Source organism: Equus przewalskii, chromosome 2, assembly GCF_037783145.1.
Source record: "Equus przewalskii isolate Varuska chromosome 2, EquPr2, whole genome shotgun sequence".
In the NCBI taxonomy this organism is placed as follows: Eukaryota; Metazoa; Chordata; class Mammalia; order Perissodactyla; family Equidae; genus Equus; species Equus przewalskii.
Window position 1 is genome coordinate 34282836 of NC_091832.1, and position 21090 is coordinate 34303925.

At 56.5% G+C, this 21090-nt stretch overlaps 2 protein-coding genes across 3 annotated transcripts in view; one reads left to right on the forward strand and one right to left on the reverse strand.

Moving 5' to 3' along the window:
- The window catches only part of TMCO4 (transmembrane and coiled-coil domains 4), a 91648-nt gene extending 83274 nt beyond the window's left edge, over positions 1–8374 (forward strand). The window contains exons 14-15 of one of the 2 annotated variants that reach the window (XM_070600781.1): positions 225–342; positions 7228–8374. In XM_070600781.1, coding sequence (XP_070456882.1) covers positions 225–342; positions 7228–7635 — 526 coding nt within the window. In that variant the 3' untranslated portion in view covers positions 7636–8374. The remainder of the gene's footprint in view (positions 1–224; positions 343–7227) is intronic. The other variant, XM_070600790.1, reaches the window with a different exon arrangement.
- Positions 8375–8450: 76 nt separating this feature from the next.
- HTR6 (5-hydroxytryptamine receptor 6) lies at positions 8451–19418 on the reverse strand. The gene is made up of 3 exons (XM_008519131.2): positions 18555–19418; positions 11204–11362; positions 8451–10990 (listed from the first exon to the last, which is right to left on the reverse strand). The coding sequence occupies exons 1-3, from the start codon at positions 19266–19268 to the stop codon at positions 10547–10549; spliced, it is 1317 nt and encodes a 438-aa protein (XP_008517353.1). The 5' UTR covers positions 19269–19418; the 3' UTR covers positions 8451–10546.
- Positions 19419–21090: the final 1672 nt, after the last annotated feature.

The following is a 21090-nucleotide window of genomic DNA, read 5'->3' on the forward strand; positions in this document are numbered from 1 at the left end:
CAAAGCAGGCCACCCTCCTGGAGCTACCGTGGCCCCGGGCGGTGCTCCAGAGTGTCAGCTGCTGCTCCCACCGTGTCACCCATGGGTGCAGCCAGGGCCCTGGATTCCCGCAGAAGCTCCGGTCCCAGCAGACTTCCCCAGGGCCAGGCGGGGCCCATCCCTGTGCTCGGCGAGCCGAGGCTGGCGTCGCCCCTTTTCACGCCCGTCCCCCGCTCCGTCCGCAGGGGCGATTGGCTGCTGAGCTTCGTGTACCGCACGTCCTCGGCGCAGCTCCATGTCGCCGGCCTGCAGCCCGTGCTGCTGCAGGACAGGAGGGTGGAGAACGTGGACCTGTCCTCCGTCGTGAGTATCCCCTGTCCCTCCGAGGGCTCTCTGTGTGCCAGCGGGGGCGCCGCATTCCTCCAGCCCCGGGACCCCGGCCTCAGCTCATTCTGCCCCGGAGGAGGGAGGTCATAAGAATTTGCTTGGGACGAGGTAACCCCTATTTACAGGCACCATCTCTGTGCTGGGCTTTGTACCAGGCCCTTTACACACGTCATCTCTCATCCTCACGCAGTCTCTGGGGCAGCCGTCATTGTCCCCGCTTCACAGATCAGGAAACCGAGGCTTAGAAAGTTCCCACCACACAACCAGCCCTTAGTAGCCATCCTGGATTTGAACCTCTAGAGCCCAGCCTCCCCTGCTCCATTCCTGCCCTCCCTCTGCTCTTCCCCCACTCCCCACTCCTCCTCCCACTGCCCCCCACCCCAGATCACAAGCCAGGACAGCCTGTTGCCCGGAAGTCTTCAGAGCCGCCAGAGGACACAGGTGGAGGGATTCAGGCTGGACCACAGCGGATGCACCTGCTTGCCGGGCTGTGAAACTGTGGGATGCACAGCAGGGAAAGGGTGTTCCAGGGCCCCCCGCCTTGGAGTCACCTGGAGAGTTTATTTAAAATGCAGATACGAGGGCCCCACTGCCCAGACCTTCTAAATCAGTGTCTCGGAGCAAAGGCTGCAAGTCTGCCTTGTAAACATACTCCCCAAGGATCCTTATATCTAAGACTAGGCTGGGCCACAGGTGCAGACGGTTAAAAAGAATTCCTGCTGGGTGTGGAGTGGGAGGGGCCGCCTGGGCAGCCGCACAGCCTGGGTAGAGTTTCTAGATCCTCATTTCGGGCCTGAAGGGACCCCGTCCACCTGCCACCTGCGCATCATAGGGAGGTAACAGCTTCATGTATGGACACACACTCCGTGCCCAGCTCTGCCCTGAGCCTTTTGCAGCACCAGTGTCCCCATTGTACAGATGAGGACCCGGGGGGTCAAGAGAGGCTAAGGGACTTGCCCAGGGTCACACAGCAGGAACGTGGCAGAGCAGGACTCAAATCCAGGACTGAAGCCAGTGGCATCGCCCTTGTTCTGGTGGATGTGAGAAACAGGAGAGGTGCCCGCTACCCAGAGGGTGAGGGCAGTGAGCTACAGTTACATCCACCAGCAGACCTCAGCCAGCAAAAATCCTTGTGGTCCAGGGGGCTGTGAGAACAAGAACTTTGGTTTGCAATGATGACATCGTCGGCTGCCATTTATCAAGTGCCAAGCACTTCCCGAGCGTAATCAGTTTCCCCAGTTCCATGACGGTCCTTTCACCTAGCCGCACCATCCCGTCCACAAGCAAACAACCAGCCCCCGCCCTGGGCATCCAAAAATCCCTGGGTTGGGGGGCACTCTGGAGGACTCCGGCTTTTCCCTTCAGCTTCCCCAGCAGCCTGCCCCAACGACCCCGACCAGCCGCAGCACCTCGACCCCCAACCCCGCCCTCACCTCCGCCCCCAGCACAGCTGACGCCGGGCTCGTCTTTGTTGAAACTGGACTGAGTGTTGAGCGCAGCATCGGGGAATTCCGGCACGAAAACCTAATACCGAAACTTTATCAGGCACTGCTGCCCTCGGCCATATCACCATGTTGCTGGGGCCAACTCGTCCTCGCTGATATCTTCCCTCCCCCAGACCCCAGGACCCCAGCGCACAGTCCGCACCCACCAGAGGAACACAAAGGCAGCAGCCGTGCCTTCCCAGCTGGCGGCTCGGGGGCTGGTGTTGGCCCAAAAGCAAGAGGAGCTTCTGGACTCGCCCACAGATGACGCCGACCGCTCCTGGCTGAGGACTCCTCCCAGGACACACGGGTGCTTCTCCCCCTGGAGCCACAGGAGGATTTCTGGGTCATCTTCACCCCTGCTACGCTGCTCCATAGGGTGTAAACCTCACAACGACCGTATGGGAGGTATTAGGCATCCCCGGTCACAGACTGGAAAGCTGAGACTTGAGAGAATGGGCTCCCATAGCCGGAGAGTCACGGATCTGGACACAGACGGAAACCAGGTCCAGAGCCTGTGCTGTCCACCACCCCGAGGGAGCCGGGGAAGCCGGGTACAAGACCAGGAAACCACAGGACTCACAGCAGTGCCTCCTGACCCGTGGCCAGGGGTCTCTGTCCTCTCTGAGGGTCTCTGTACCTGAGCGGGGAAGGGGAGAAGTGACTTTGTGCCTCTCCACCCCAAGAGTCTCCCTCATCGGCCAGAAGAATCAACAGTCAAAGGAACAGCTGAAAGTTTGTTTTAAATGAAAATTCCCTTTAAATGCCACAGAGCCCTCGCAAGATCCAGTTTGCCCCAAGAAGCCCCTGAATGGATACAGTGGGAAAAGCACAGCCTTTAGCACCAGAGAGGCCTGGCTTAGAAGCCGGGCTCTGCCACCTGTATACTGGCTTTGTGGCCTTGGGCCAGTTGCTTAACTTCTCTGTGCCTCAGTCTCTTCATCTGTGAAGTGGGGGAAATCACCTGCCTGCCAGGGCAGCGCGTCTGGCCCTCATTTAAGGCTAGTTCCCTCCTTTCCTGCTTCTGCGCCACCTTCCAGTCTTCCGCCTCAGGACCTGCACAGACGTCGCTCCCTCCTCAGACTCCTGCATGGCAGCTTCCCAGCTCTTGCCTAATAATAGCTCTTTGTCACGTTAGGAGCGCCTCACAGAAAGCAGCGCCTTCCTCTGCCGGGTAACTAGAGGCGATTAGCGTTGCTTCCGTGCTGCCCTCCTGTTTCCCCGGGAACCTCCCGCTGTAGGAGCAGCGGCTGGGAGGGTTCCCGTTGCTGCCTTGGGGGCACTGGCTGCCTGTGCTGGCTCGCTCGGAGCAGAGGCCGAGGGCTCTGCGCTCCCCCTGCTGCTGTGACCTGGCGGGGCCCTTCGTGAGTCATCCAGCGTCAGCTGCCCACCCGAACGAGGTCGAGGTCCACGGTGGCCTTGATCTCAGGACAGCCGGGAGGGAGCGGGGGCGGACCCGTGGGTGAAAGCAGACGAAGGCCAGGCCGCCTGCTGCCTCTCAGTCCCTGTGTGGGGACGGGGTTGCAGGCGGCGGGGAGTCAGCCACCCCAGGCGCCCCCTCACGAGGCTTCTCAGGAGCAGAGACCCAGCCCAGGGCAAGACTCTTCACGTCCCAAAGGAAATGCCAGCTGCCTTCTAGAACTTAGCACAGGGCGTGGCACAGAATAGACAATAATGATAATAATAACAACAGCAGTAGCAACGTGTGGCGGGCACTGCTCTACCTGATGTCCTCTGAGGCTCAGAGCGGTCCCAGGAGGCGGGAGTGACAACCCCGTTGTACAGATGTGGACACTGAGGCTGCGTGTGAGTGGCAGAGCAGGATGGACCCGGGGAACCGGCCTCAGCACCCAGGCTCAGCCACCTGAGCTCACGCGTCTCTGTGGCTCCCGCTCAGTGACCTCCAACTCTGGCCGGTGAGCCGGTTACATTGTCATCTCACTGCGTCCTCACAGCCAGCCACGTGTGCAGGTGTCTTTATCGGCCCCGTTTTACAGATGAGGAAACTGAGGCTCAAGAGGTGAAGGAACTCGAAAGGGTTGTTGGGCAGACCACGGCGGTGGCAGCCGCCTCCGTTTGGGTGAGTCAAGGTGTCCTGCAAGGCAGGAAACAGGAAGGGCTGAGGCCCGTCCAGAGCGCGTGCGTCCTGTAGCGCTGAGCGCTCGTGACGTGCAGGGCCAGCCACGGGGAGCAGAGGCGAGTTAGAAACGGTCCCTGCGCCCCCGAGCTCGAAGTCTATCAGAGAACGTGGACGAGAGGGCAGGTGAAGACGGGGGTGTAGTGAATGCTGTCACTGGGGAGCCCCAGGGAGGGTCCCGAGCGGTGTGGAAAGGTCAAGGAAGGCCGCTCAGCACAGGGATATCCAGCGTGTATCCGGGCACATGGCCGGATTCAGTCAAGACCGCCAGAGAGGTGGACATGGGCTGAAATCTGTATCCAGCACCAGCCACGCCAGAACTTTCCACTGCCGAGAAGAGGTTCTTCTCCCGCCCACCTCACCCTGCTCGCCATCCCTCTGCCTGCGAGTTCTCCCCCTGGGTCTTTGCAGAATGGCAGCTCAGGGACCAGGGTTGGCTGAGACCTGGCCCCACTGGTAACCGAGGAGGGCCGGAGCTGTGCCTTCTAGGACAGCAACATGGTGGAATTTCCATCTGGAATTTGCCGTAGCTGGTAGCCACAAACACCTCCCTTCCTTCCTGGCCTGTCTGCCTCCACCCAGCCCTGGGACCAGCCCTTCACCAACATCAAAAAGGTATAGGGAGGCAATTCTTCTCTATCCCTGTGGATCTAGGTTTCTGCTGGCTGGAATTCAGACATGATGGTTGGAGCTTCAGCAGCCATCTCGGGCTCTCTAATGCATCAGCCCAGCTAACTCCCCACTTTCTATCCCCCCTTCCAAGGAAATTAAAGTAAAGGAACTCATATTTATGCAGCACCTAGTATGTGCCAGGCACTGTGCCTTGTGGTTTATATGTATTATTTCTTCCCACTGACCCCATGAAGTGGGTATCACTAACTTGATTTGGGTAATGTCTAAGATAAAAGGGTTTGGGTCACATATGGAACTTAATAGTCAGAGGGAGCATGTTACGGAGTGTCTACAGAGTGCCAAGCCCTGAGCTCCTTGTAGCAGACGCTCAAGGAAGGTGTCTTGATCCTCATTGCACAGAGGGGGAAGTTAGCATTCAGGACGTTGTAAAGACTCGCACAGTGACTAGGAAGAGACGAAGCCGAGGCTGGAACCCCCATCTCTCTGACCCCAGCGTTGGGATCTTTCTAGTGCCCTGCAGCCGCTCATGTCCACCCTCTGTGCAAGGACACTGCCCCACCCCACCCTCCACTCTGAGCCCAGGGATATGAGAAGCCCCTTAGGTGTGTACATGTGTGTATTTTCACACTTTAAAGTCATTTATAACAAAAGGACAAGAAGTAGGCAGGTTCTGGTTATGAGAAAATAGCAGAACAGTACCGGGAATTGTCTTCTTGTTGTCTTGAAAAACCATTTGAATAACCCGCTGTGATCTTTGATTCAAACGGAAATGCAGATGTTATCAGCCAGCCTTTGTTGTTTCCCAAGATTCCCAGCAGCGTTTGCCTGTCATCTTTTAACAAAAACCTCCCTCTTGAGCCTTGAAGGAATGTTCTCTCTCATGCTCGCCTTTCGCACTAACACAGGCCCCCTCGACTGGCTGGGGAGAGCACGGGGCTGCATTTCAGGGAGCAAATCTGAGCTGAGCAGCCTCCACATGCAGCACCTCAAGCACGCAGCAGATGGCTTTGCTCTTCACGCGCTGTGTGTCATTAAGCAAACCACCACCCTCTCTGGGCTTCACTTTCCTCATCTATAAAATGAGAATGATTTTTAAAGTCTGCCCTCCCCAACGGATTGAAGAGAACAGGCCTGGATTCAAATCCCAGCTCTGACACTTTTTAGCTGTGCAACCTTGGGCAAGTCACCTTACCTCTCTGTGGCTCAATTTCTTTATGTACAGTTAGCAGCCAACACCTGTCAAAGGAGGGTGTCTGATAAGTGCATTTCCCAGGGCCGGCCCCATAGCTGAGTGGTTGGGTTCACGCGTTCCACTTTGGTGGCCCCGGGTTTCACCAGTTCAGATTCTGGGTGCGGAGATGGCACTGTTCATCAGGCCACGCTGAGGTGGTGCCCACATGCCACAAACAGAAGGACCCACAACTAGAATATACAACTATGTACTGGGGGGCTTTAGGGAGGAAAAAAAAAGATGAGTAATGAATGTTAGCTCAGGTGCCAATCTTAAAAAGCAAAAAGTCCATTTTCCACGATGTGTTAGGGATGCTGTGTGTACGGCATTGTCCATCGTCACAGTTAGGCATCGGGCATTCCGGTCACACCCGTGCTCTGCATTCACTGACACCCTCCCGCCCAAAGTGGGGGTGTCTCTATTCTCTGAGGAAGGGAGTGGGCACTTCCGAGTTCTTGGTCCTTGTCTTAGTGAAGATTCAGATCCTTATAAGAGAGGCCCAGCTGAAATGGCTTAAACACACACGACTTGATGCTGTCATGTAAGAAACGTCTAGAATAGGCAGTTCAGGGCTGGCGTGGTGGCTCCACAGTCTTCAGGAGCCAAAATTCCCTCTGTCTTGCTGCTCTGCCATTCTTGGTGGACTGACTCATGGCCCAAGATGGCAGCTGAAGCTCTGGCCATCATGTCTGAATTCCAGCCAGCAGGAAAGAGGAAATAGGGGGAAAAGAAGAGCACTCCCTCTTTTAAAGAGACTTCCAAGGAGCACCACATAACACCACTCTTCATCTCATTGGCCGGAACTTGTCACGATGCTGCACTTAGCTGCAAGGGAGGCTGAGATGTACCCAGCTATAAACTGGAGTCTTATGACTAAGAGAAAAGGGGAAGCGTAAATCGTAGAAACTTCCTTGCAGCCTGTACCATAACTCTCTTTTCAATTTGAGGGAGTCCTCACAGCAGCCCCCTGTGTAGCTGCTCTTATCGTCCCCATCTTACAGCTGAGGCGAGTAGAGGTCGGAGGGAGAAAAGGGCCTGCCCGGGGTCCCGGAGCGGGTGTGCAGCAGATGTAACCTGAAGCTGCAGGCAGAGGATGAGAACTTCCTCTCCACCTTCCCATCTATCAGGAGAGCCCCCCCTGCCCGCGGAGGACCAGATTAGTAGAGAAGCTGCCTCCGTCTTTATTTAACGGATTCTAGAGCAGCCTTGACCCTAGACGCTGCCCATCCCACTCTGGATTGCAGGGTCGCTGAGAGCTGGAGTCATGGCATTGGGGTTGGTGGGGAGAGGGTGAGGCCCAGGAGCTCAGCTTGGGGCCCTGGGGAGGGCCAGGCTCTGCCCAGCCCCTGTGGCCCTCACTCACTGTCCTCCTGCAGGTCAGCGGCCACTTGGACTATGCCAGGCAGATGGACGTCATCCTGAAGGCTGTGGGCATCCCCACCAAGCCCGGGTGGGACGAAAAGGGGCTCTCGCTGGCCCCGGGCAGCCTGCCCCCAGAGGAACCTCGCCAGGCAGCAGCCGCCGCCTCCTCAGACAAGACGGCCCCCCAGGACGGGCAAACCAGGGGTCCTGCACCCGGAGACACCTCCAAAGTGGCCACATGCGCTGACCCCAGCCACGCCCAGGTGCCAACAGAGCTGGACCAACCTGAGAGGGCTGCCTCTGCTGTTGCTGCCAGGCCCGCGGGGAGCACCCAAACCTGCAGCCACAGTGTGGGCCCCAACCCACTGGGCTGCCCCGACTGTGCCAGCGAGACCCAGGGTTCCTGCCCCGGGCTGGACTGACCCCAAAAGGGGGCCTGAGCCGTCTTCCAGATTTCTGTATGCGGCGCTCCCTTACCCCTCCATCAGGTTGCCACGTGAGCCCTGAAGAGTTCCACCGCAGCCTTTCCTAAGTTGAAGGCATTGGCATTGAAAGGAAGGGCCTGGAAAGGAGGGGGAATTGTAGGGAGACAGCGTCCCCTCCCCCGGAAGCAAGACCAGAGCCCGCAAAGCCAACCAGCCCAGTTTAGAGCCCCAGGATGCCACCAGGCCCGGGCCTGCTGTCTCCAGGTCACGGCGGTGGGTCAGGCTGTCCATCAGGAGGCCCGGGGGCTCTCAGGCCTGAGGCCCCCCTGCTGCCCTCCCCCTGCTCTTCCGTCCACTCCAGGGCTGCCCGCCAGCCCACGGGCACCACTGACGCACCTGCAGAGCAGGCGCAGGTGGGGAGCAAGCAGCTTACTCTCTCTACCCTTGGGAGACCCAATCCGATCTGCCACATACAGCCATGCAGGCTGCGCACTGCACAACTGTAGGGGCATCAATCACATAGACATCATGTGAAGGGCGCCCCCTGAAGTTGTGCTACATGGTCGCCCTGGATGTAACTGTAACAGAGCAAGGTGAATAAACGCTGAATCAGCGTGCACTGTGGGTGGGGACTGGGCCTGGTGATAAGAATGAATTATCCCGGGAAAGGATTTCCTGTAGCAGGAGCAGAGCTGCTGCTGCTGCTGATTATAATAAAGAATAATAATAGCTACCACTTACTGAGTATTGCCCGTGTACATAGTGCTTACGTGGATTGTCTCAGTTGACCCTCACAACAACCCTGTGAGGTAGGTACTATTGTTATCTTCATTTTATATTTGCAGATATTGAGGTCCAGAGAAGTTAGGCAACCTACTCAAGGTCACACAGCCGGTCAGACTCAAACTCCAGTCACTTGGCCTCCAGAGCCCCAGCTCTTAGCCACTGTATCTGCAACCATGGGAACCGTCTCCTTTGTTCCTCCTGCTGTCCCTGAATGACAGGGCCAGAGATCGTTCTCCCCCATTGTGCAGATGGGGAAATCAAGGCCCAGGCAGAGGAAGTATTGCCAAGCTCTGGAGGAGGCAGTGGGGAGGGGGAGGCAGGGGCAGTTGGAGTGTTGGAGCTGAACTGGTCCTCAGGGGTATATGTATTTGGTGGTTCAACAAATATTTACAGAACTCCTGCGGCTATGAGTCTAAACAGCTCATGTCACCCAGGGAAAACTGAGGCCCCGAGAGGGGAAATGACTTCACTGAGGTCCCAGAGCAAACCAGGGACAGAGTCTGGACCGGAACTCAGAACACCTGTGTCCACGGTCTCTTCCCACTTCACCAGCTGCTTCTCCAGCCCAAGTGAATCCAGACCACCCCACAGTCACTGCCTTCAGCTAGTGCTTATGGAGAGTCCCTCGGGCAGGCCTGGGGGCAGAGGAAAAGCCCAGCAAGCACCATGGCCAGTCTGCGGCCAGGGGCCAGGCCGGGGTTGTGCTGATCAGCACCAAGGAGAGCGCCAGGCCAGCAGCGGAGCCCCCGGGGTTGATGGAACTTGGTTGGGGGTGGAGAGTAAGATAAACCTCAGACTGAAAAGGAGCCTACAGCACGTAAACTGTAGGCACCAAGACTCTCCTCTAAAAATACCAGGCCCTGTGCCAGGGTCACCTGCCTGCCCGAAGGCACCAGCCCACACGGGCACAGCTCCTCTTCAACTCTTGTGACCCAAGTAGCCACCACGCCCATTTCCCTCACTGACCCAGCGAAGACCAGGGGAAGTGGGGCAAAAGGCTGGTTCTGTCCCCATCAGCTTGTTCCCTTCTAGGTCTAAGGAAGCCCAGGGAAGAGGACCACCCATCCCAGATGTTAACAAGAAACCATGCCCCCATGAAAGGCAGTGCAGCAGCCTGGGAGCTGAGATGGGGGCCCTGCCAGCATCCAGAGCAAGGAGTTGAGGAACCAGAGTCAGGTTGTGGGAATCTGGGCCAGGGCTGAAGAGGAGGAGGAAGGTGGAAAGGACAGTGGGAACAGAGAGCCCTTCCTGGCCCACAGCCAGAGGCCAGGGGGCTGGTTGGCCAGAAGTTATAATGACAGCTACCACCTACTGACCACCTGCCAGGTGCTGGGCATTCTACGCACATTGTCTTAATTCTCATCAGACCTTACAGGAGAGGCATCGTTATGCCATTCTGCATGTGGAATAACAGGCTCAGAGAGGTTAAGTAACCTGTGCAAGGGCTGGGAAGCAGTGGAGCAGAGATTCAAATGTATGCCTCCTGACTCCCAGGCTCGGGTGTTTTTCTGTGCAGCTACATACATCCTGAGGGGCTAGCCAGTCCAAGAACGCCAGCAAATCATGCTCAGGGTTAAAGATCACGTAAGCCAACACACCTCAAGCTGTAATGAGCACATGATTCACCTGGAGCTCTTGCTAACGTGCAGGTGCTCACTCAGCAGGTCTGGGGTGGGGCAGAGGTGTTTTTTTAACAAACTCCCGGGTGATGCCATCGGCCCATGACCCACGCTTAGAGGCTTGAGGGAGTCAGCCCTGCGCGAGTCCATCTCTGCAGACACAGGCATCCCTCCCATGCACTCTGAGAGATGGTGCAGAGATGATTGTCTTCATCCTGATCTCAACCAAGAGGTCCTTTTCCCCACTCCTGGAGTCCTCCAACCATCCCCTACACACACCCACAAATCTCACACAGCAATGAAGCATCCTGGAAAAAGCCACATCTGAGCCAGTCCCTCTAAGTAGCGGACCTGAAGTTAGGCAGTGGGGGCTGATTTAGTGCACCCCACTGGAGCTCGCCCCACTGGACCTGCAGCCTCCTGGCCCAGCCAAGAGTTGGTCCAAGGCCTCAAGGACTTAGTTCCATCCAGTCCCACTCCCGCTGACCAGCTCCAAGCCCGGATCAGTTCGTGGGAGTACCAAGAGGATGCAGCCGCAGCTCGGGCTCCACGGGATCCATGTTGAAGAAGTTGACCACAGCAGCACCCCTGGCAGGTGGCGGGGGGTCCCGGGTGGCCTCTCCAGGCAGCAGCAGCTGGGCCATGAGCTGCAGGCCTGAGGAGCCCCCCGAGCCTGAGTCTGAGTCCGAGCCTGGGGGCAGGGGCAGTGGCAGAACGTGCTGCAGGCTCAGGCCCGGTCGGGGGCCACTGTGAGAGGTTCGCATGGAGGGTGAGGCAAGGCTGGCTTGGCGCTCCCGGGGGCAGCGGGGACACGGCAGGAACCTGCCCAACGCCCGCTTGAAGTCCCGCATGAAGAGTGGGTAGATGATGGGGTTCATGGTGCTGTTACAGTATCCCAGCCACGTGAGGCCATCGAAGAGGCCTGGGGAGATGCAGTTGCACACGGCCTGGAGGGATAGTGTGTGTCATGCCTGGTCCTGGAGCAGGGACACAGACCACCCAACCCAGCATGGATGGGACAGACGCACACAGACACATCCACCATGAGATGCAGCCCGACCTCTTCTCTCCCTGTGTCTCCCTCCCTGTGTCTGGGCTGGGGTGCGGTTGGGGCCTCCCCAGCAAGGCTTGGACTCACCTGCTCCCTGCAGTGGCATTACCTGGGCTATGTTGGCCAGAAAGAAGGGCAGCCACGTCACAAAGAACATGCCCAGCAGGATGCCCAGGGTCAAGCTGGCCTTCAAGGCCTTCCTGCTGTGCTTGGTGGCCAGGCGCCTGCTGTCAGCCGACTCCACCCCTGGGCGTGAGGTCCTGGGCACCTGCGGAAAGGAAGGTCACATGAGTCAGCTGAGAAAGAGCCCCGGTCTGACCCTGATCCTGGCCACAGAGTGAGCCTTGATCCTAATTCTAGACTGATCCCTAGTAACAGCAATAAACTGAGCCCTGATCCTTGGCTGAGTCCCAACTGTAGTCCTAGACTGAGGCCTGACCCTGACTCCAGACTGAACCTTGACCCTGGCTCCAGACCAAGCCCTACTCATGGTCCCAGACTGAGCCCTGATACCTACCATAGACTGAGCCCAGCATAACCAACGTCTCAAACTGAGCCTCGACCCTGGACCAGACTGAGCCCAACCTTAGCCCCAGACTGAGCCCTGACCCCAGCAATAGACTGAGCCCTGATCCTGGTCCTTCATGAGCCCTGACCCTGACCCAACACTTCACGAGGAGCTCTAGGAAGTGCAATGAGACACAGCAACACTGCCCCAAACACAAATCAGACATTCAGCAGACCCACCCTCCCACAAAGGACAGCAGTCAACACGGTCGGCACACAGGACCGTGAGTCCCGGCTCCTTCCAAAGCCTTTGGCACTAGAAGAATTAGTTGCAACTGAACAGTACTCAACAAAAGAGGCGCTGTTGCTGTCCAAAGCTTGGCCATCTCTCTGCATATGGATTCTCTTCATATTTTGGAGTGATGGTTTTGTCTGAGCCATTAATACAGTGATTTTTTGAAGGCATGTGCAGACAGCAAATGTTTGCCATGAAATCTGTTATAAATTACTAGGGGTGCTGGTAACATTGGCATTTTACAACTCAAATTATGCCGTGGACTAGCAGACACCTCCTTTCCAAACGTGGACTTCCAGAGCAGGAGCATGAGGGAGAGAAGGAGGAGCCACGAAAGGGGGACATGGGCGTGAGGAGGTGAGAATTTGGCTTTGCAAACTGGAGACCGACAGTCCCAAAACATTAAAAGGTTCTCTGAACCAGACGATCCTTTAGCCAGTGGTTCTCTTAACTTATCAACCTCGTGAGCCCATTGAGAATATAAAGAAATCCACAAAACCTCTCCCCAGAACACAAGAACCTTATACAATTTTACACACACACATATGCACAGAAGAAAATTTCCCACACTTCCAGCAGTTTCCAAGACCACCTAGAAGTCCATCCAAGACACCTCTAGAGGTCCATGAAAGCTGGTATGTGGAGCCCTCCTCTAAACCACGTGTTGTATTCAATTTGGATTTTCATACATTAGCTTTACACAAAGTGAGACCCACCTATGTTTACAGCTGAAGTGTATACATACCTCAGTGTGTAGAGGTGTGCACAATTCATTGAACTAGGCAAAGGTGTGTGTGCTGCCTGGGAACACACCTGGGCTGTGAAAGCCAAGGATTCTGACAATATTTCCTAAACCGCATGAGAGTCCAGCTTAGTTCATGAGGCAGCCAGTGGTAGGTTGGTTATGGGGAGATGAAAGAGTCAGAAGGAGGCAGGAAGGGAACTGGATTCCCAAGCAACCTCCACAGATGGAAAGGGGGCGGAGGAGACAAAGCCAAGAAGATGTGTCAGCCACAGAGCACCAGAGCCAAACCCACACCCCGTTCCCATGAGCAGGAGCTCCCCTTCCAGTCCAGCTCCGCTCTCCCAGCCTCTCCAGGGGATCCAGTCTTTGTGTCCTGTCCATGGTGCTGAAACCCCACCAAACACTATCTTTCTATTGGATCAGGGAGCCTGATTCCGGAATGGCGGTGGCCTGGAGGGCGGAGATGAAGCACACTGTAGCTCCCACCCCTCAATGTGTTTATCCCGGTGAAATACGAGGACAAATTCACAAAGAGCAGCCAAAGAGAGTCCCTTGATTCCTCCCCTCTGTCTTGGGGCAGCCTTGTGCGGAGGCAGGAGTCAGGATTTTAAGACAAGTGATCTGGCTTCACATCACGCCTCTACCACTTACGCGCTCTGTGATCTTGAGAGAGTCTCTGTTTCCACATCTGCAAAATGGGAGAAACAATACTCAGCTCACGGAATCGCTGTGAGGGTGTGGATAATAAATGCATGCACGGTGCCCCACGTAGAGTGAGTGCCAAATACTTGGAAGCCCTGATGTCGCTGCAGTGGTATGTGTATGAGTTTGGAGAAGTTTTTAGCATCGTTGGGAGCCCAGTCCTTCTGTCAGCAGCTCGGGCTCAGTCAAAGCAGCCCGGATGCCAGGACAAATGCTCAGACTCACCATGCTGTAGGAAGGGAGGAGAAGTGGATCTGTTTTTTCCCTTTCCTCCTCCAACTTTCTCTCCTCCAGAGTAGAATCTATGGCCCCACCATGGTCAGCCTGGAGCAAGAGGCTCCTGCTCCCCAGGAGATCTGCCATGCCTTCGAATTGCTGTCACCCACAGGGAGAGACAATAGGGGAGGGAAGCCACTGTCTCTAGATGGCCCACTCACACAGGAACCCCTCTGGCTCCTGGTGACTGGGATGGGGGCAGGAGAAGCCTTGACCCTGCCTGGGGAACTGAGACACGTGGGGAGATCTCTTGAGGGCAATCACCAGGGGAAGGAACTCCAGAGAAGGAGTTCAAGGTGATCTGAAATTCCTTCTTTAGTCTTCCTGGGAACAACCCTGTGTTTTCTTTCTCCTCTTCTCCCCAGAGAGTTGACCAAAGAACACAGGCAAGAGAGAAGAGAGAAGGAAACTGAGGCTCAGAGAGGGTAGGGGACCTTGCCCAGGTCACATTGTGCCAGTACAAGGCCTTAAATCAAAATGCCCCAAATGACCCCAAATCAGCACTGTCATCCCTGTTTATTGAGCACTTTCTGTGCATCAGTATTTGATATTCATTCTGCCACTCAATCTTACTGGGAGGCAGGTATTATTACCCCCTTTTTGCAGATGAGGTTCAGAGAGGCAAAATAATTTCCAGGAGTCACACAGCAGATAAGTGTCGAGTCAGGGATTCAAAGTCATTTCTGGCTCCAGAAACTGCATTTTTTCTACTTTGTCATGCTGCTTCCATTTTGTGGGATGGCGTCTATGAGCCACAGCAAGGGTAGTGTTCCAGGAACCCCAACACTATCACAGAGAGGCCTTCATGGAGCAGAAGCCAATGACAACCACCAACCACATCCTGAGGTCTGGCTGGTGCCAGCCTCACCCTTCCACTTCCCTCTGCTTTGTGGCCACCTCATGGCCCCTCACGGCCACATTCTGTTGTTTGCATGTCCCTTATACATGTCCACGGCATATGTCACTGTCTGAGGGCAGCCACCTGGAGAACAATTTGGCAGCACCCTTCCAGGAGGCAATTCCGCTTACAGGTTCCTGTGGCCGTAAATACCCAGCACACACAAGAATGTGTGTCACAGCACTGCTCGGGATAGGAAAACATTGGAAATGGCCTGAATGTCCATCAAAAGGAGAGCGATTAAATAAACCACAGTACATTCCCACTGTGGAACACCACACAGATGTTTACAAGAATGAGTCAAATGGCAAGAGCTCCAAGACATATTAATAAGTGATAATGGCACATTGAAAAACTACAGACACTGCATGATTCCGTTTGTCTTAAAAAATATGCAGAACAAAACACTGTTTCGTTAGGTACAGAAACAAACATGTAAACCCATAGGAAAAGGACTGGGAAGACGTGTCCTAAATTGATGAGAGTCCCTGGGAGTAGATGACAACTGGATGGGGGTTCGAGGGGTCTTTTACTTCCTCTCTGTTGTTGGAGTTTTATTTGGAAGCGTGCTTGCGTGTTACCTTGCATGACTTAAATTGACCATGATCATCTGATCAGAGCGTGAGGGTTACGAGGCTGACTCTGGGGTCAGGCTGCCTGACATCAAATCCTGGCTCTGTTACTAACGAGCTGAGTGACCTTAAGTGAGGAAATTCTCATCTCTGTGCCTCAACTCTCTCATCTGTAAAATGACAATCATGACGGCATCCACCTCGTAGGATTGTAGTAAGGATTAAGTAAGATAATACACAGAAAGTTACACAAACAGTGCCTGGCCCGTAGTAAGCAACATATAGTGCTAGCTATCATCGTTGTCGTTGTTGACTGTTATTGGTGGCCAGCTTAACTCTTTGCTAATGGTGATGCTGCTGCTGACAGTGATGTGGTTTTCTCCCCCTCAAAATGCTCAAAGGAGTGAGCCTCCCAGCACCATATATCTTACCACCCAGAGGAAAGAAGAGGAACTAACATGTGTTGACTGCCAGGTCTACATATATTATCTCATTGATTCTTCAAACAGTCTCATGTGATAAATAGCATTACCCCCGGGGTACAGGGAGGTGAAATGACTTGTCCAAAGCTATCCAGCTATGATGGAAAGGAGGCAGGGTTTGAACCCATGGCCAGCCGGACACACAAGCTCCTATGCCCAACCCTGGCTGCACCAGGCCGCCTCGTTCAGAGCAGCAGCCAAGCCTGCCATGCTCAGCACTGCTCCTCTGACAACCTCTCCCTGGCTCGGCCCCTCCTCCCGCTCTGAGATATTTCTGTGATCGCAGCCTCCTCTGTGGGGGAGGAGGCAGAGACGGGAGGGAAGGATCACTGAGGCAGAGTGATGCACAGTTGGGTGAGGGAGGGTGAAACGAGGCGGGGAGGAGGGAAGGGGGATAAACTGATGGGAGAGAAGGGGGATAAAAAGATAAGGGGACGCAGAAGGAAGAGAATGGGGAGCGATGGACCTGCAGGAGAGAGGGGTGAGAGAAAGGGAGAATGATGACATACAGAGGAAGATGATGGGGAGAGAGCTGTGGGCCACAGAGACACAGGAATCCCAGCAAGGAGAGAAAGAGGCTGAGAAGGCAGAAACTTCCAGCCCAGCCTCCTTCTGCTGCTCTCCATCAAGCTGAGCTCCCACACTGGTCCCTCTGTAATCTCCCAAGGATGAGCACCATCCCCACGCGGGTACCCACCTTTCACACACGGGCACATGCAAACACACACACTCCTGCACTCACAGCATCTCACCCTGACACCATTACCTGCCAGGCCCCCCCTCTCCACCCCCAGCCCACATCCCTGCCTCGGCTGCAAGCATGACCCCTTTCTCACAGCCCCTGGGGCCGGAAAGACCTGGCTGAAACCACTGAGCCAACCAGCAGCTTTTTAAAAGCCCATTCACGTAAATAGGCAGGCGGATGGGGGGACAGAAGAATGCCCAAGGCTGCTCAGCTCCCATGTTCTCAACCCGAGGGGAGCTGTGCCCAGCTCCCTTGCCTCGATGGGGAAACGGAGGCTGGATTGGGGAAGGAAACTAAGGCTATGTGGGGCTGAGAACAGGAGGAATGGGGTCTAACACATGCCAAGCTTTGTTCATTCTGATCAGTTCCTTTAGGTCGAGGCATTGAGAGAGGCTCCACCCCAGGCTGGAAGCCTGGTTTCTGGGGCAGGCCAGCTCAGGTGGGGGAAAGGGGTGGTGACCCAGCAGGCCAGAGCAGAGGCAGCATCCCTTAAGCAAATTCCCCAATGCAGGCAATAGGGGAAATGGGCACGCAGAAGGCTTGCTTAGGAGCCAAGTGGCTAAGAAGCAAGGGCAGCGGGGGGGTCTGACATTTCCACATTCAAACCAAGGGAAGAGCCTTTCCAGAAAGCGGGGCCGTATTAGCACAGACACATTTCTGGCTTGAGAGGCCCACGGGTCATTCTGCCTGGAAGGCAGGGTGCTGGCCTAAATGACCAGGAGGACTCCCCCAGCATTTTCTTTTAGGGCTCCTTGTGACTTCTTTGCTTCCGTTTGCAAACACATGCACAGCGAATAGATTTCGAATGCTCACCGGGTGAGGCACCCCTCCTATAAGCTCCATGACTCTCATCGTGGTAGGGTTTCAAGATCAATGTCTGTCTCCTCGACTAGAACATAGATTCCAAGAAGGCAGGACCTTCTCTGTCCTGTTCATCACCACATCCACAGCCTAGAACAGCTCCTGCACAAAGTAGGTACTCAGTGCTCGTTACCGAGCAAATGAATTCACGTACCAGAAAGCGTAGGATCCATCAGACACAAGAACTGATTCTGAAATGAGTGGGAGAAAGGATGCAGCGTGAACGGGGGCTGCAGCCCAGGCTCGCTGGAGCCCTGTGTTCATTTCATTCCTTCCATCAACAGGCACTGAGCACTGATGAGGTGCCAGGTGCTGTTCTAGGTGCTGGGAAAACAGCAGTAACAAGAGAGAGAAGTTCCCGCCCTCACTGAGCTTACATTCCAGTAGGAGGGAATCAGCAGTAAATAATTAAACGGGAAAGTACATAAAAGTCAGGTGGTGGGAAGTGCTGCTGAGAACAACTCAGGAAGTCAGAACTGGAGGGGTCTGGGGCAGTGTGACAGTTGCCACCCTTGATCGAGTGATTAGGGAAGACGACAGAGCAGAGACCAGAAGAAAGTGAAGCAAGTGATGGGGAGGACCATGTGGAGAAGTGGGGAAAGGGCACTCCAGGCCGAGGGAACTGCAAGTGCAAAGACCTTGGCACAGAAGTCAGTCTAGTGCCTGCTGGGAACTTCCAGAGTGGCCACGTGGCTGGTGCGGAGGGGGGCGGGGAGGAAGTGAAGCTGGAGGGCTTGGCAGGGTGGGATCCCGAGGCCAGATCTTGACATGGGTCTCCTCTTTATCTTGACAGCAATGGGGAGCCACTGAAGGGTTTGAAGCAAGGGAGTACCAGGATCACTTCTTTTTTTTATTGCTCTGGCTGCTGTGCAGAAAATGGTTAGGAATGTGTTTGGCGTGGAAGCAGGGGGAGCCAGCAGGAGACTATCAAAGGCTCCCAGATAAGAAGCGATGGTGGCTTGGGTTAGGAAGGTGGCATTGGAGAGGGCACAGGTTTAGGAGGCAGCGCCAACAGCTCTCACTAATGAATTGGGTGAACATGAGGGAGAAAAGTTATTCCTAAGTTTCCGGTGTGTGACCCAGATAGTGCCATTTGCAATGATGGGGAAGATCAGGAGGGAGCAAGTGGGGAGAGTTGGGACACTCAGAATACCCTGTTGCACATGTTGGCTTCGAGAAGCCTGCCTCGCATCCTGATGGAGCTGTCCCATGGACAGTCAGGCTTTAAGTCAAAAAGAAAGGCGGGAACAGGAAATGGCCACTAGGAGGTCGCCAGAAAGTTTATACCTATTAAGTGATGGGTGCCCAGCAGGCACCCAATGGCTGCTCATTGCTCTCCATCCCACAAGCCCAGGTCTCCCTGCACACCCGGGGTACCTGCAGCGTCTCCAAGGCCTGGCCGGCCATGCCGGTAGGGAGGGAGGCCACCTGCACAGCCTGCTTTCGGGCGGCCAGCAGGATCCTGCTGTAGGTGAAGCAGATGGCCCCGGAGGGCAGGAAGAAGGTGAGGCCCGACGCCACGAGGACGAAGGGCAGGCTGGCCAGCAGGCGGCACTGGCCCGGGGCGGGTGCCCGCGCGCGGCCCAGCTCGTGCCAGCCCAGCAGCAGGGGCAGGAAGGAGGCGAGCGCGGCGAGGCTCCAGGCGCCCAGGACCAGCGCCAGGGCGCGCGGGGGCGTCATGCGCAGCTTGTAGCGCAGCGGAGAGAGGATGAGCAGGTAGCGGTCCAGGCTGATGAGGCAGAGGTTGAGGATGGAGGCGCTGCAGCACATCACGTCGAAGGCGGCCCAGAGCAGGCAGAGGCTGCGCGCCAGCACCCAGCGCCCGTACAGCGCGTTCAGCATGGCCGGCGGCATCACCACCAGCCCCACCATCAGGTCCGAGGTGAAGAGCGACACCAGGAAGAAGTTGGACGTGTTGCGCAGCGCCGGCTGCGTGCAGATGAGCGCGATGAGCAGCGAGTTGGCTGCAGCAGTCAGCGCGATGACCACACACAGCGCGGCCGCCACCCAGCCGCTGCCCTCCGGGTCCGACGGTGGCCCTGCCCCCCAGTCTAGGGTGCTGTTGTTGGCAGGGCCTGGATCTGGAACCATGGGGGCAGGGGATGGAGGGCGAAGACTTGGGGCCCGAGAGGGGGCCCGAGGACTGGCAGGAAGACAGGGTGAGGGACCTGGAGGAGGAGGGGCTGGAAGGGCGTCGTCGGTGAGAACAGACCCCCCAGGGGACAGGTGGGAACATAAGGACGGGGCGCCAGATCAAAGGACAGCGACCCGAGGAGGATGGAGAGGGGTTATACGGGTGTCTTCGGATGTCAGGCAGGGAGAAACGAGTAGGAAGTTTGGGAGGGGGCACCTGATGAGAAGCAGAGTCCCCTAGAGGGAGCGGGCGGAAAGTCAGGAGGATGGGGAGGCCAGAGGACTCTTGGAGGTTGGATGGGTGCGAGCAGAAACCCCTAGAAGCGGTGGGCAGTAAGGTGGGGGCAGGGGCGTCTGCCTGGGGCGGGGACCCGGGGAGGGGGAGCAGGGGGCGAATGGGCGCTCTCAGGCCGGTGGCAAGCTCCCCCGCGGCAGGTGGGCGTAGGGAGGCTCCAGGTCGGGAGCCCTAGTTCTTGGGGTCGCAGGAGGGGGCCCACGGGCCAAAGCCAAGCCCTCGGCGGGGAAGGCAAGTCTCAGAGCCGACGCTGAGGCACCCCCGAGCTTGGGCGGACACGGTCCCCTGCGGCGTTCGGGGGGCGCGGGGCGGGCCAGCCCGCGGGGAGAGGAGGAGCAGCGGCCGCGCCTCCGCGCCCTCCCCACCCGTCTGCCCGGTCACCGGCCCCGTTCCCGCCCGCACTCGGTACCTGGGGCGCTCGGCGCTGCTCCGCCACGGGCGACTGCGGCAGGCGCCGCGGGGCTAGGAGAGGAGGGGGCGGCGGCGGAGGCGCCGTGATGGGCCGGGGTGCGCGGAGGAGCCGCTGGGCGCTTCCAGGAGCGCACGGTCCCCGCGCCACGGAGCCTGCGCCCCGCCCCGCGGTGGGCGGAGAGAGCCCAGCCCCGGCCTCGCAGGCGGCGGCGTCCCCGGTAACCCAGGCCTGTGGAGGGACAATCCGAGTGCTCCGGCTGCGCCAGGTCGCCTCCCCAGCTGGGGCAGCCTCCACACCCTGCATCCCCCTCCCCAACCCACACGTGGCGGCGGCGCAGGAGAGACTCAGAGCAGGGGCCGTGGGCCGCCCTTATCCAGGACTCGCCTCCGAGGCGGGCTGCCACCCGCAGCGGGGTCACCGCGCTACGAAGGGGAGCCCGTGGGGAAGTATCGGGCAGATGGCTTAACACCCATATGTTTGCACGCACATATATACAGATACATATTATTATATGTGATATATAATGACCTATATAATAATTCCTTCAAACCTTTAAACAGCAGGTCACCTCCTCCTCAGGGTCTTTGGAGCAGAAACCATCGGTTTCCCCGACAGTGCCAGCACTAAGGATGGAGTCCCTGGCCTATTGGCACTTCCTACCCGTTCTAACAACGAGTGTGGACACATTTGGGAATCCCCTGGGGCAGTGGGGTGGAGTCACGGCAGGTCGAGAGGTGGGGTGTGGCACCCCCTGAGTGTGACCCTGCTGTGTCTCTGTGCCCCTGGCTAAGAAGAGTCTGCACCGGACCCCTCATAGATTAATATTGTGGATTCCATTCATTCATTCAACAAACATTTACTGAGTCCCCACTAGGTGTCAGACGCTATCCTGACCAATTGGGGCACTACGGTAACCAAAACAAAGATCCCGCTTGATGGATTTACATCTTAGAGGAAGGAGACAGACAATAAACCACACACATAATAAATGCTCAGTCGTAAAGTGATAATTGCTACAGAAAAAAAAGAAATGTAGAACAATATGAAGGGAAGGGGGGGTCTTTTTCCCTCCA